The sequence below is a fragment of the Tachysurus fulvidraco genome, chromosome 1 (assembly GCF_022655615.1).
Source record: "Tachysurus fulvidraco isolate hzauxx_2018 chromosome 1, HZAU_PFXX_2.0, whole genome shotgun sequence".
NCBI lineage: Eukaryota > Metazoa > Chordata > Actinopteri > Siluriformes > Bagridae > Tachysurus > Tachysurus fulvidraco.
The window spans coordinates 28,446,920-28,462,954 of NC_062518.1; the positions used below are offsets into that span (position 1 = coordinate 28,446,920).

Consider the following 16,035-nt stretch of genomic DNA (forward strand, 5'->3'; position numbering starts at 1 on the left):
CAGCAGCATCTCTACTGCAGAAAGGAAATGACTGGACAAGCTGATCAGGAAGGCCAGCTCAGTCCTAGGGATTCCTCTGGACAGTGTACAGGAGGTGGGAGAAAGGAGGATGGTAGCAAAACTGTCATCATTGCTGGAGAATGACTCTCACCCCCTCTATTAAACGGTTTCATCTCTATCAGTGATGCAGATGGTCTTTTCTCCCTGCTGCTATTAGACTTTACAATCAAAGCTGCTCCCAGTGAACCAGTCACCATAATACATACTGTTATTACTGTTTAACTGCAATAATAAACAATAACAAAGTATTTTAAACATGTGCAATTACAGAATTTTTGAAAAATGTGCAATATTACCTATGTGCAATATGTCTTTCAGTGTAAACACTACTCTTTTTATACATTTTGTTTTGTATATACTATATATTATGTCTCTATTCTTTTTATATATTTTGCTGCTGTAACAGAGAAATTTCTCCATTGTGGGACGAATAAAGGTATATATCTTATCTTATCTTATCTTATCATCTTATCTTATCTTATCTTATCTTATCTTAAATAGGCCCAAACAGTCAATAAAATCCCCCAAATCATATAACGCTGTTCATGTAAAAACTGACAATATTAAAACACAAAACAAGATTAATGAAAGGAGCAATTACCATGTTCACTTTTTGGATTACAAGCAAAATATCTCTTTTGCAACACTGTCGGTTCTGACCCACAATACCGCAAACCCACTCTCTAATAAATTCGTCATGTGACCCTATACAATCTCCATTAAATGAAACCTTACATAAACCCTACGTTTTTAACCAAACATTATGTTTAAAGGTTTTTTTTATCAGTATTTACCATATATATTTGAACATTATATTTATTACTTTTTAAAGGCCATATAAAAATAGATTGAACATGAATTAATGACAGAAACATATAAACATCTCAAAGATTCATATCAGTGATCGCTGTGTTGCACATGCCATGTAATGACAGTAGGATTCCCTCTCATTAACATTCACCAAAGCAAGAATTAAATTTTACATACATTAAAATACACGTGGTGAATGTTAGACAAATATATTTGTTCGTGTACAGTTACTCTATTATTTTGCCTGAAACAATTCTGTACATTGGAAAGAATATAGAAAAACAATATAGACCTGAAGAATAAAACCAAAATGTATCGGATCATTTCAGCAATCATTTTATTAAGGCTAGAGATGACACCATGCAAGCAAATAGAAACAGTCCCAGTACACCGTATTCATTTTTAGAGTTTCTGTGCTCTATTTGTTTAGTCTATTTACAAATTCATTAAATGTGCTTAACTAAAACTTTAGTATATATGTAACAGGATTTCTACGACACACAGCAAATCTCATAGACGTGTTAGTCACCGTATGGCTTGTTTACAGCTCGATGACAACTTTACAGCCGCACAGACATGCACACAACATGGAAGCGAACGATATATAGCGTATTTATGTGAGATAAATTGCTGAGAGCATTTCTGCTTACACTCTATAAGGAGAGGTTCAGGTGAATTCACTGCTAAAAATACACAAAAACAGTACACCATTAAATACTCCTGACACACTGGTTAGTGACAGATAACTATGCCTTATATGCACATTACTCTGTAAAAAAAATATATACAAATACACAGACCTTTTCAAGTCAATACAATGTTTGTTGCTTGACCAGGAGATCTCCAGCATGTCAAGGTTAAGCCCTCTGCCCAATTAAAAAAATAAAACTGACTGAAAGGTTTTGCTGTATGTAATACAGTAAGAAAGAATGGTAGATAAATACTGTGGTGAGCAAGTAGATGCATACTATAGCCATAGATGAAGAAATTAATACAGCAAAGAAAAGTGAGACAGGAATCTTTAAGTTTTCTGAGATGTTTGTTCTTGCAGAAGAAAATAAATCGTATGTCAGTTTAGCACTGGTCTTAATAGTGAGTATTTAAAGGGGGAAAACGTTTGCTTAGTAAGGTGTTGAGCTTAAACAAGCTATCAGAACAGTTTCAGTACACCTTGGCATAGATGGTGAAAAGTCTCTGGAATGGTATTACAGGGATGAGTATCGTTTATGCAAATGACACTCCCCTTAATTGGTGTTTTGACTGCGATTTCGAGAGATGCTGTCTAATGTTTTGGAACAAAACTTCCCATAGGCGTTACACTGAGTTGAGTTCTGGTGACTAAGAAGGTCATAGCACATGAGCACATTATTTTCATTTCAATCACACAATTCAGGGTATAATGTGGAGGGGGACAAAATCACTTTGTATTGATTTGCAGTGACCATTCCCAGTTTTCTTCTCTTTAATTTGTCTTTCATCCCTGTATATGTGTATGAGCAAAAAGTATAAGTTTACGATGTAAGAATGAGTGAAGAATATAACAAAAGTCATTTTGAATTTTCATATCAAATGGCAAGAACTGAATTAAATGTTTTGCGAGAACAGAGAATTTTATGATCTGAAAAATATACATTACACTGACTAAAATATGCCAAATGTGCACTCGACTTCAGTTGTGCTTGAGGCTCAAGATAAAACTTTCCTGCAGTTGTCATGGATTTGGTGCATTTAAAGTACACGAGTCTATATCTGCTAGAAAAAGACATGAAAAACACATCAAAAACATGAATCATTTACACACATCATTAGCACTTATTTTGTAATAAATTATTTTTATAATTACATGATTGGCTCATGTCCGATCAAAAGAAAATGACCTAAACAAATTAGCATTAAGAACCAACATGCAAAAATGCCAGCTAGACGTTTAAGATGAATAATTGTCTGGCTAAATAAAACCACAGCTAAATCAGTTGGCATTAAAATCTATGGGTAACAGACATGCAGCACAGGCTGCTTAAATCCAAGAAACATACTGGACAGTACATTATCCCTGAAACATTATTATCCCATATGTGATGTGGCTAAGTATAAAAACATGTAATACTTCATAATTCATGCCAATTATGCCTCAGTAACACAATACATAAAAGCCCTCAGAAACAAGTCAATCACCTGGACTGATCAACTGCCCCAGTCTTCCTTGCAGCCCATCCTATGCTGTGCATGTAGATGCTTTAATCCTCACCACAGCTGTAAGTGGCTATTTATCAAAGTCTTCTTGTCAAATCAAACCAGTCTCACCATTCTCCTCTGACCGCTATCATCAACAAGGCTTTTCAAACTCTATAGACTGCTGAAAATACACAGGCCCCTCTGGCACAAACTCTTGACCTGTGTTGGACTGCTTCCCTGTAATTGTTTGATCAGATAAGTGCATGAATGTGCCGGTGTACATGTTTTCCAAATAAAGAAATCAGCGCATGTATATAGTTTCAATAAGCATTTTTGTAAACCTGTTGTACTAATCTTTGCATTCATTACTCATAAGATGCTGTCAGATCTTATTAAGTCATTATAAGAGACATCTGCCTGAACTCATAATACAGTTCTCCATACAAACATGTTTCATTTTAGCAATATTTCTGAGATTTCAGGTCATGCCACATAGCATCCCGATGGAATTAAGGTCTAGACACAGAATTGACAGCTACAAAACATGAATTTTACATGAAAATTGTTCCTTCGTTAAGCTTTTATTAAGCTTAAGATGATTTACTGCTACTCTGTTTTTGTCTTAATTTTGTCTTAATACAATTTGATTAAGAGCTAAAAGCTGCTTTTGTCTCATCTGTCTGCAAGACAAATTGTAAGTTGGAATTAAACCTCCAGATGGATGCAAAATCTTTTTCAAACTAGAGATGAATATCAAGGTATTTTTTAAAGGAACAGCATACTTTTCCATCTCTTCCTTGTAATAACACCATTCTCATTTTGTGTATTTTTTATAGACAGACAATTTTACACAGACAATACACACGGTACAGTTAGTTCTAGAGATTTCACCTACTTCGGCAGTGCACATTGTGCCCTTTGTGTAATATGATGGATGGCTACTCCTTAGGAGAGTAGCAGCAGTACTGAATTTCCTTTACTTGTAGCCAGCTTGTCTTATGGTGAACTGATTATCATCCACCTCTGCAACACACACATGTATTATCAAGAACCTCTACAACTCATGTCTCCAGTCTTATCTCATTATTCGGAACACCAGGTGCCAATTAGCTTTTGAAGTCAGTTGTTGACCCAGAACTGGAGACATTCTTTTTTTTAAAAGTCTATGCTATGAAAATGTTAATAATTTACTAAGTATTGACATGAACAAGTACAGTTGTTTGTAATTATTTTAAATGTATTCAATTATAATTGTGACCAAACAATATATTATGGGTAATCGTTACAGATTTCCTAATAATTTATTTTTTAGCTGCATTAGATTACTCGTGTTCTCTCCGTGTCTAAGTGGGTTTCCTCCAGATTCTTCAGTTTCCTCCCATCTCCCAAAAACATGCCATGCTACATTCAATTACTCCAAGGTGTAAAAAAGTATGTGAATCTGTCTACGTGGTGCCCTGTAATAGACTGACATCACATCCAGGCTGCATTTCTGCCTTGCTCCTAATACAAAATGTATAGGATACGCACCAGATCCATGTTACTCAGACCAGATTAAATGGTTATTTTAAGTTGTTTAAGATTAATGAATGAATGAATACATCAATAAATGAAAGAATGAATAAATAAACTGTTATATCTAATGCATTAGAAAATGAATGCTTGGGTGAGAGTCTCTGAATCAGAGATAAATCAAATGTTGTTAGCTGCACTTTGTAATGGTCAGCAGAACTAAAGCATATTTACTTGGATATATCCATTACACAGAAGCAAAGCCATTTGCAGTTGGTGGTAGAATACTCAGTAGACATTAGTAGGCTCTCACATCATCACACTATATTCAGGGTGTAATATAACAAGTCTTGTCACAGAGCTCTTTCTCTTCGAGTGACACAATCACACCAACATTCACACCAACTGCAGGCTGCAGTATGATCAGAGAGCAGAAGAGACCTGCGTCAGTCCCATTGTGTTAGAGTCCTCCTTTCCAGATTGTGTGATGAAGGACAATTCCACGGCTAGTCATGCTGGCTTTGCTGTCCTTGGGGCACTCTCTGCAGCCTGGGGAGACTGCCTGGATGCAATCCTCCCTAGTCTGCTCCCTCCAACCCCTCTATCTCCCTTTCGTCTTGCTGGCAAACAGAAGTCCTTAAAGCACCTCTTAAAATTCTCATCTAGAAATGCGTAGAGAATAGGGTTGAGGCTGCTGTTGGTGTAACCAAGAGCAACACACAGAAAATAGGCAGCCATTAGTGGTGTGGTCTCAGGAATAGCCACTACAGCTTTCAGAAGAATGAAGATATGAATAGGGGTCCAGCAAATGATAAAAGCTGCCACAACCACTAGGACCAAACGAGTGATGCGGCGAAGGTTGCGGTCTTTCTCTCTTGAACCAGAAAGCAAGCGAACACTACGCAGTCGAAGCAGCATGAGAGAGTAGCAGATGCTAATGATGAGGACGGGAGCAACAAAAGCAAAGACGAACACACAGATCTTCATTAGTGTGTCCCAGTATTCGTAAGGGTCAGGAAACTGCAGGGCACACTCTGTGGTGCCTGCAAGAAAAAGAAAGGAAATTGAAAATGAAAGGAGGCTAATTGGTTCATAAACTGTAAGAGAAGTACATATCAAGAGTAATCACTTGAGGTAAACTAGATGTAGCCAGTCATGCTTACATAAAATATTTAAAAAGATTTGTCCAGGGTCTGCATAAGGTCATACTGAACTACCTTTATAAAGATATACCCTGATTGCATCCATATTTGGGAAGGCCATTAATATTTACCTGGAATGACTGTAGCTAACGTTTTAGTTCAGTATAATGTGCAGCCAGTTCAAAATTCAAACATCTGTCCAACCGAAACTCGAATATCCTTATAAAAGATTCTTCAGTGATTCTTCTGGATAGTTAGTAGATTCAACTGGAAACTAGGATTCGCCCAGAGAGACAAACCAAAGAACCCTAACATTCAAAGAGTGGTGTTCACAATCATCTCAGAAGATCAGGATGAGATTGTTAACTGCCACAATCTACTGTACGTCCTGTTGGTCACCCACTATTAGCTAGCACTACTCTGTATTAACAAAGGTATATTACCAATAATCAGTATTAATCAGTCTGGCCCAAGCAATCTAAATTTGGTTGGTGGTTTATTTGGTGGACGTCCTTGTAAGCTTAACCCTGGACTACTGTGATTCTAGCTAAACTTACCATTATTAGTCTGTGTTCCTCCTAGCACCATGGCTGGTATTCCTGCTGCTGAGGACAGTACCCATATGCCCACATTGATGGTCTTAGCCATGAGTGGTGTACGGAAGTCTAGTGCCTTGACAGGATGGCAGACAGCTACATAACGGTCCACGCTCATCATGGTTAGTGTGAAAATGCTGGTAAACATGTTGTAGTAGTCGATGGAGATAAAGACTTTGCACACTATTTCACCAAACGGCCACGAGTTCAACAAGTAGTCTGCACTCTGAAAAGGCATTGTGGTGGTAATCAAAGCATCAGCCAAAGCAAGGTTGAAGATGTAGATGTTGGTTGCTGTCTTCATTTTGGTGTATCTAAGGAGGAGCAAAACAAAAAAAAGGTGGTTAAATCATGAAAGATGGCAGATAACGGGTTACCAGAAATTCTAAGCAATAAATGAATAAAATGTTGAAAGCAAATGACCCTGAGGGGCACCAATAATTTACCCAGCAACTAAGCATTTATAAACTGTAAATGTCAAGTAATATCTATTTTTATTTAAATTGATACATTTCTATAAATGCATTTCCACGTTTTTATTTCTTTGGAGTCTTTCATGTACAGACACTTTGACACCTTCTATAGAGAAGCATTGAGAGCAAAGCGATTCATTTTAAGTCTCCAAATGGATAAATATGTCACTGCAATTAGGAGACAGAAGGAGGGTTTGAGTGTGAGAAATAGATACAAAGTGAGAAACAAGGCCTCTGATTAGTTTTTCAAGTGAAAGCCTCAGTGACAGATGCATCTGTTTGTGACTTCTTTTCTTTTCCCTCTCATTCATCTTCTCTGATCACTGACAAAGATGCCAATGACAGAGGAAGGGCTTTTATGATCTTTAGACTGCATGACAAATGTACTATGCTGGGTAGACTGGATTATTTAGAAGTAAGCAAAACAGACACATTTAGTTTAAATGGCATTTAAAAAGGAGTTCTTTAATTTAAAATACATTTTCTACGTAGATGCTGGAACAAGATTCAACTGGATGAATGATCAAATTTGATGGATGAATGATCAAATTTCCATCTCTTTTTGTGGTGTTTTAATCCCAATGTGAGCAGCATCCTGAAACCGTTGATAGATTGATCCTGATTAATTGTACGTCTATTGTTACAGATAATTGTCACTATGATAACGGTATGTATTGCTCTGGCATCTACATAATAATTGTTTTAGCACATAAACGATCTTTGTTTCTGATTAAAAATTTGCTTAGGTGTTCGTATTATCTATATGTTATGTGAAATGACTTGTATTAAAACAAATGACTTCACCTGTAATGTGTCATGCGTTTCTTTGTTTCTTTGTTTTTTATATATAAAGCCAACGCCAAAATGTATTAATATAGCCAATGAAGACTTATATAGAATTATCTAGATTAACAGAATGGTTATAGAGCATACCAGAAAATGTATGAATGTTTTTATTTTTACCTAATGTTTAAATTATAACCTTATGTACATTTAACTTAACCCCAGTCTCATACAAATTTGGAAACTTTAATTAGATTAGAGTGCTTCCATTAGAGTTCATATGAATGCCTCTGTAGGAATGAAAACATCTGACTAGAAACTCTTCTCCTCTTAATCATTTGTGAGTTTCCATCCATGTCGCATTGTTGTTGTTTTATTTTTTTTGTAAAACAAACTTACATTAATGACTTAATGCAAAATAATTTGTGCTAAAATCAACAACACGGAAATTCCTTGAACATTAGTCTATTGTTTACTCAAAAATATGCCATACCATTTTTGTATTCCTGTCACTGTATAACTCAAAGAACCTAGAGTGTATTTTGTCTTTTAAATAAATAAACTAAATTATATAAGTCATTCAGACAGTAATGAAATCCCACTCGTGTGAGGGTCATTGTTTGTACGTTATACTCTAGTGGCACTGGCAATTTGTTTTCAAGGCTTTATTACTGATGTGATAAAAGAAAGCATCGAGAGGGAAATTATCTTAAAACATAGATAGCTGTGGGAACAAATGTAGATATTCACTCACAAGTGGTTGGTACTAAAATGTTATCTGGTACCGCAGAATTAACATTAAAATTCTAACTCTGTCCTTCATGTTTTTGAATGACAGTACAATAGTGGTATTTACAGCTGTGATTTATAATAGATCTAGATGATAAAATCTATAGATCAATAAGATCTTTTATGAACGTTTATATGGATACACTAATGTTCTTTCTAAATTTATTTACATTTGCTTTTTATTGGCCAGGTGATTTTCTAAAAGTTATTCGAGCAGATGAAGGTCCAGCAGTGATAGTTTTGCAGAACCAGGATCAGGTGCTCAGACCTTAAATGATGAGCGACACTGCATAATTAGATGTTTGGCAGATACTTTTCTCTAACACAACTTAGAAATGACGTAGTATACAAATCTAAGCGAACTGTATAAGTGCGCCACTAATGGACCCAACCCTGAATTACTGGAAGGTCTGGAAATAAAAGTTAATCCATTCTAGATGAGCATCCTCTCAATCAATCAGTTACACTTCAAACTAGACTTGATTTTGAGGATGAATAAGCAGAAAGTAAAGCTATCCATCCCAGTGATAAGTAAAGGGCAGGTAGAAGGTTTGTGACTTTTATACTGATAAGGGACGTTAGACTGAAAACAAATCACCAGTGAGTAATATTAGGGTGACTCGGGGGAAATCGGGGAAAACCATCTCCCCATCCCTACAGTCTCAGTTGATGTATCTCAGTTATAACTCATAAATTGAACTCTAGCTTCATAACCGTACAGCAATGCTATAAAAAAAATCCTTTATCAGCATTCTGTGTATTACAGAAGACAACCACAGCTGTTTTAAATCACACAATCACACATGTGCATGCACACACACACACACACACACACACACACACACACACACACACACACACACACACTCATACACATACACACACACACACACACACACACACACACACACACACACACACACACACACACACACACACACACACACACACACACACACACATACACACACTCACATACACACACACACACACACACACACACACTCACATACACACACTCACACACACACTCTCAGATACACATACACACACCCACACACACATACACGAATGACTGTGACAGGATGTGTGCTCTGTACGTCTATGCTTTATCTCTATTGTGCCAAAATATGCAACAGAACCATAGTTTCAGGACTTTAGTGTGGACCCCAATATGGATACAGAACCTACTTAACACATTAGCTATTATCTTGCTTACTTTCCAAAGACTGTTTAGCTGTGAGATCCTATCACTTCTTGTGTCTGCACAATTTATAATGTCCGATTTCTATTTAATGCCTGTGGACATTTCTGTATGCATGAATTTATTGAACTCTTTTTTTGCATATGTCTCGAGATTGATTTGTTTGTGTTAATGGAGTAGAGTTTGTGCCATAGGCTAAAATTGACTAGACCTAGTTTTAATTAGTTTTCACAGAGAGGTCCAGCCAGTCATACAAGAAAATTTGTTCGTAATGGTGTGTGTGTGTGTGTGTGTGTGTGTGTGTGTGTGTGTGTGTGTGTGTGTGTGTGTGTGTGTGAGAGAGAGAGAGAGAGAGAGAGAGAGAGAGAGAGAGAGAGAGAGAGAGAGAGAGAGAGAGAGAGAGAGAGAGAGAGAGAGAGAGAGTGCATGTTTTTGAGTTTGATAGCAGTATTTATTTTTGATTGTTTTTTTTTTTTTCAATTTCTGCTGCCCAGAGGCAAGAACCTCCTGTACTCATAAATTTAGACTGAAAAATTGATTTGATTACTCTTTGATTACTCTTTGATTATTGAGATTAAGCTTATGGTTAGATTGAGTTGAATCAAATTTCAGTAACATTTTGTCACTGGAGGGTCCACACAAGGACAGTAATGTGTGTGTGTGTGTGTGTGTGTGTGTGTGTGTGTGTGTGTGTGTGTGTGTGTGTGTGTGTGTGTGTGTGTGTGTGTGTTACTCCTAACTGTGATGACTGTGATTCCTTCTTACCTGATAATGACATACATTACGAGACAGTTCCCCACCAGCCCCACTACGAACACTACGAAGTAAACGGCGGTTATAACCGGCAGGAGAGGCGACATGCGCTCAGGCGGCACATTGCGCGGATCTGCCTCACTGCTCACAGACGCGTTCAGCTCACACTCAGATACACACTTATCCTCCTCTATCAACATGTCCACCAGGTCCGAGTCCATGTTTCCGTGCTGGCAGAGAGAACACACAAACTTAATTCTGCGCAAAATGGTGACATATTAAGTCACATAGCCGAATGCGCAATCACTTATTGCGCATTGGATATCGAAGCATTCGAACATTAGGGATAAAGTTGTAGAAAAAGCCTTAAACCCCGCCATTCACCCTAATCACAAAAACATTAACTCTCCATACGAATGCGCAAATAAACTAAATTCGTTTAAAATGTAATAGTTGATAGTTCCGCAGATTAAATTGGATGCAAACTTATAATCGACGGCGTTTAAGATTGATCAGTAACAACGCACAATTCACTCACAGTTGCGCATAAATACAATTGAACATCTATTATTTAGAGCAGGTTTACAGTTCAGTTACCTGGATGGCAGAGTAAACGCGCTAGAAGGTAAATACTGCAGTAAGAGGCAGAGCTGCTCTTCTTTACGCGCAGTAAACCGCGCAGTAACCAAACTTTGTCACTGTCGGTACGAGTAGAGTGTAAAGAGTCCAATGAGTCCGATTCGTCCAGTCCCTCCTATTTCTCTCTCCTCATCCACCCTTTCCACCAAACGTGACATCACAGATCATGAGAGTTATAGCAGGCATTAGCTTCTTGCCTCCCTTTCTCTGTATGCTCCATTTTACGCAGTGATTTCCTCTGTTTTTGGTCATTTCTAAATTACACGTACGAAAAAATATTATCAATTAATATCGTCAATTACCATCATTTCATTATAACAATTTTCTCTTTAATGACACATTCCAGTGCCAGCCTTGTTAAACATACACTCACCATTCACTTCAATAGGAACACCTGTAAACCTGCAGGTTTATTCAGGTATCCAATCTGTCATGTGGCAGCAGCACAAATCATGTGGATACTTTGAGTATTTTAAAACATCCTAAGAGCAGAGGGTCTGCAGGATGAAACATTTCGAGAGGTCGGTGGAGAATGAACAGACTGGTCTGAGCTGACAGGAACTCAAATAATCACTCACACCTGTGGTGAGTAATAAAGCATCTCAGAATACACAACATGTAAAATTTTGACTTGCAGTGGATGAGCTACAATACCACGAGACAACAACATCAGGCTCCACTCCTGTCAGCCAGGATCACAAAAACTGGACAGTTGAAGACTGGAAAAAGAACAGGGATTGTTTTCTTCTTCTAATCAGTCATTCAGTAGAGTTGTGTTCAACTCAACCGAGCTGAATATAAATATGAGTCTGCTTGGCTATGGCAGTGTAAGTATATAGATGGCAAACATGGACCAACGCTAAGCAATCGCCCAACAATTCTTATCCATAATTCTGTACATAAAAAAAACTTTATAGCTAAGATGGTGACATGGCAGATGGTGGTTTCAAAGCATAATGTTTTGTATGTTTTGCTTACTTTTTGTGGGGATTTCCTCTGGGATATTGGTTTTGTGGACAAGCCTGCCTTTGTGCTATTGATTCAGTCCAACTCACTATAGATACTGTATCATGGATAACACTATACTCTGATGCCAGGTTCTATCTGAGCCAGAATAGGATAAGAAATCTGTTGTACTAAATACATGTGCATGTGTATAATGGCTACAAAAGCTGATTATTTGCATACTATATGCAGTACAAAATAAAGGATTTTATACTGTGCTTTTTAAAGTGTTATTCAGGAGTTATCTGATTGACAGGCAACTAGTGATTCTCATTAAATCCCAGGCATCCTTGATTATTTTAATGACTATAACTCAGGGGAGCTTTTACTTAATACATGATAGTTTCTTCTGGGTAAAATTGGGTTAGCTCTTTTTAAAATTAGTGTCCATGATTTTCAGGGCAGGCTCCATGGAATAAACAATAAAAGGCTGGTTTTATTTCATCAGCCCAAATTCATATGCAACATGCAACAGTTCATAAAAATGTAGTTTTATACAAAGGTTTAAAATTGATTTCTACATTATGTATGTGCATTCCATTAATGGCTAATCCTGTTGGGAGAGTTAAAATCTCATATCAATCAATAATTTGATAATGAAGGTGATGAAACTGTTGGGGTTGAGCAATGCAAAATATTATACCTCATCAAAGGCATGGTAAGCAGTGGTGGGCAAAGTGGTATTACACATCTCCTGTACTTGAGTGAAATTAGAGAAACCCCACTCAAAATGTTACTCCATTTAAACAGAAAAGAAAATAGTTACAATTCTACACATTTCAGTATTCAGTTATACAATGCTTTTGTGTGTAAAAGGCCATGACAGCATTTGTGCAGTAATTATATCCGGCTTTACATTAAGAATATAAAACTACTTCAATAAATTTTCAAATTTCAATACAATTCAATAAAAGTTGACCTATTGGGTTATTAGGGCTGCTGTATAACATTATTAATGTTAACATACTACTGCTCAAGAGTTAATGATTACGTTAGCTTACTTTAAGCTAACTAACGCCTAACTAGCCATGCGCAACATATGACATATTATTCATTCATTCATTTTCTACCGCTTATCCGAACTACCTCGGTCACGAGGAGCCTGTGCCTATCCCAAGCGTCGTCGGGCATCAAGGCAGGATACAACCTGGACGGAGTGCCAACCCATCACAGGGCACACACACTCTCATTTATGACATATTATGACAGATTTATTAACATGTACAATAAAACCATTCGTTGATGCAAGCTAACATTCAATTAGATTCGATTTCATATTATTCAGAGCAGGCATATGAATACGAAAGATTCTTTCTTCTGTTCTACTGCTTGAAACAAATCCTTTAGGGATGGCCGTGGGTGTGCAGGTGGTTTGATGGGGTAAGATCATAGGCTACAGTATTTCAGGCTGTGACACTGCAATTTTAATGTACTGTACCGTCTGCGCTTGATTAATTTATCAATAGCAGAAAGTTACGTAGGTCAAAAATAATGCAGGCATTGTATCTGCTTGCTGTGCTTCAATTGGACGACTGTGTTTTTTATACAAGTAACAAGAGATGTGGGATAATGTAGAGGAGTAGAAAGTAAGATATGTTATTTTAACATCTAGTGGGAAAAAGCCAAATTTTTTATACTTTATTAAAGTACGGATAACAAAAGCAAAATCTGAGATATCTGAGATTTGCCTGGTCCCCATGATATGTTAATGGACATTAATTGTTTGTGTACTGGACGTGTCATCGTGTTGTCATCACTAATATCTGCATCACACAGTGTCTCAATCACACTTCACTCCCTCAATTACACAGCATTGCATTTGTCACAAGTTAACATGTACCTACATTAGGGAAAGGACGGGTGATGTCAGTAGGTGTGGGTGTGTGTGTGAGATGTCCTGCTGTGTTCCAAGTCTGACAAGCAGGTTCATATAGCAATGATTTTTTGAAGAATTTCATTCTTTTTTAACACCTATTTCTGTCTTTGTTCCTAAATGCTTCCAGACATTAACTCTCTCTCTCTCTCTCTCTCTCTCTCTCTCTCTCTCTCTCTCTCTCTCTCTCTCTCTCTCTCTCTCTCTCTCTCTCTCTCTCTCTCTCTCTCTCTCTCTCTCTATTTCTTTCTCTCTCAGTGATTTAGGTATGCTTGACTGGCCTCACATGCTGTAATGAGCTCTGTATGTCGTCTCAGTGTTTTTGTGCTGCATAGCCTTCATGCTGCTAGACGAACCACCATTTTTCTGAGTACACAGGAAGGCTTTGGATTCCTTCCTCTTGTTGCTAGATTTATTGTTCACTACAGGCAATTACTTACCAACATTTTCAGAGCGGGGCTATGGTCAAAAAGCCACTTCTGTAAGATTGAATTCACATCCATCTATTAACGATTTCTGTTGACCTCTGCAGAAGGTAAATTTATGATAACATTTATAGGCATATAGCATACAACAATTTACCAAAGGTCTTGTTGTAAATTTTTAATGTAGTTCAGGCTTCAGGCTCTTAAAGTGAGCTGACAGTCGCATGGAATATGCATAGATAAACTGCATGCGATGGTGTGTGTGCACAGATTAAGGATAAAAATAAACAATAGTTCTCTAAGGGCACGTTTCACTCCAGCATGAATTTGACATAATCACATATAGTATCATGTGTGGTATGTGGTGATGAGACCTTCTCTAATGATCTTTGGATTACACTGTGTATGAATGTGTTGTGAAACACTGGTTTGCATTAATGTGAATATAAAGTAAATATACATATAAAGTAATCATATGCATATGATTGACTGTAGACTTCTCCATGCAAACAACACAGTTTAACTTAGTCTGACTTAACTGAAGCAGTGGAAAGCAAGAAAACAGACTGATGGATCCGTTATTCTTTTGCATGAATGATGCCAGACCCTGAAGGCTTGGATCAAATGTCCTCACTGAAGAGCAGAGCACGAAGTCTTGCATCACAACACTACAGCAAACTACAAAAGAGACAATCAAACAATAATAACAAGTAATAATGCTCAAACTGCTGATTGGAATTTATCCATTAAATTCAAATATGACATGCTACATGTGAACCTATGGACATGAAACAGTATTCTATATATACTGTATACTGACCAGTACAGCAACATTAAAACCACTGACAGGATGTGAGCATTGGCTCTGACGGCTAGACGACTGGATCAGAGCATACACCAAAAAAAAATCTGCAAATGGCTGCAGTTCATATCTGAGTCTGGTGTACAGGTTTGAAAGTTGATCTTGTACTTCTGTGCTGCTGCGTTAATGCATCAACCTCACAGTCTGCGGATTTTTCCTTCTTTATGCTCTATGGGCACAAGCTGTGGTGTCAAATAGATTTAACACAATATAAATTCATTAGAGCTTTTCTTGTACAGGTGAACACAGTAAGACTTTTTATAGAACCGAATTTCTTAGAAAAGAAACAGTCCTTGGATTTCTTAGAAATGGGCTCTGTTCTTTTTAGTGCTTGCTCATTTGGTTGTGAGGACTGTGAGCATGAATCATAAAATTTGCAGAATATTAACATGACAGACGTTAGCACATAAATATCATCACCTTCCAATATTATTACTGTACAAGATATTAGTGTATACTGACATCACTAAGCCCTGGCAACATACTGGCAGCCAGAAGGCACAATTTTTTTTTATTTATCCAGCCAAAAATAAGAGTAGCAGATGAAGATCTGGCATTTAGCATCACCCACAACCCTAAAAAACACAGCAGTACAACAGAGCTGAACTGACTCACTGTGAGTGTGTATGGGTTGATATGGGGCACAGAGGGTAGAGGTGATGCACAAATCTGAACAACACGAACAATAATGGATAATTTATGAGTCTTCATACACCTCACATCCACTAGCAATTGTATTGATGGACTAAAAAAAGCTCTGGATCTCGAATAGTATAAGCGGCATTACAGGAGTGATATTAACATGCCACAAGCTATGGATTCTTAAACAACTATTTTTGATGAAAACAACAACAACAACACCAACAACAACAACAAACACCTTGAATTACATTTGTATCTGAAATTTTTTGAATTTTAGTATCCCAGGTCAAAG

At 37.2% G+C, this 16,035-nt stretch overlaps 1 protein-coding gene across 1 annotated transcript; it reads right to left on the reverse strand.

Moving 5' to 3' along the window:
* Nucleotides 1–1,210: 1,210 nt before the first annotated feature.
* Nucleotides 1,211–11,060, reverse strand: LOC113657388 (delta-type opioid receptor-like). The gene is made up of 4 exons (XM_027169123.2): nucleotides 10,895–11,060; nucleotides 10,310–10,527; nucleotides 6,257–6,609; nucleotides 1,211–5,600 (listed from the first exon to the last, which is right to left on the reverse strand). Exons 2-4 carry the CDS (start codon nucleotides 10,516–10,518, stop codon nucleotides 5,068–5,070), a joined length of 1,095 nt encoding a protein of 364 aa, XP_027024924.1. The 5' UTR covers nucleotides 10,519–10,527; nucleotides 10,895–11,060; the 3' UTR covers nucleotides 1,211–5,067.
* Nucleotides 11,061–16,035: the final 4,975 nt, after the last annotated feature.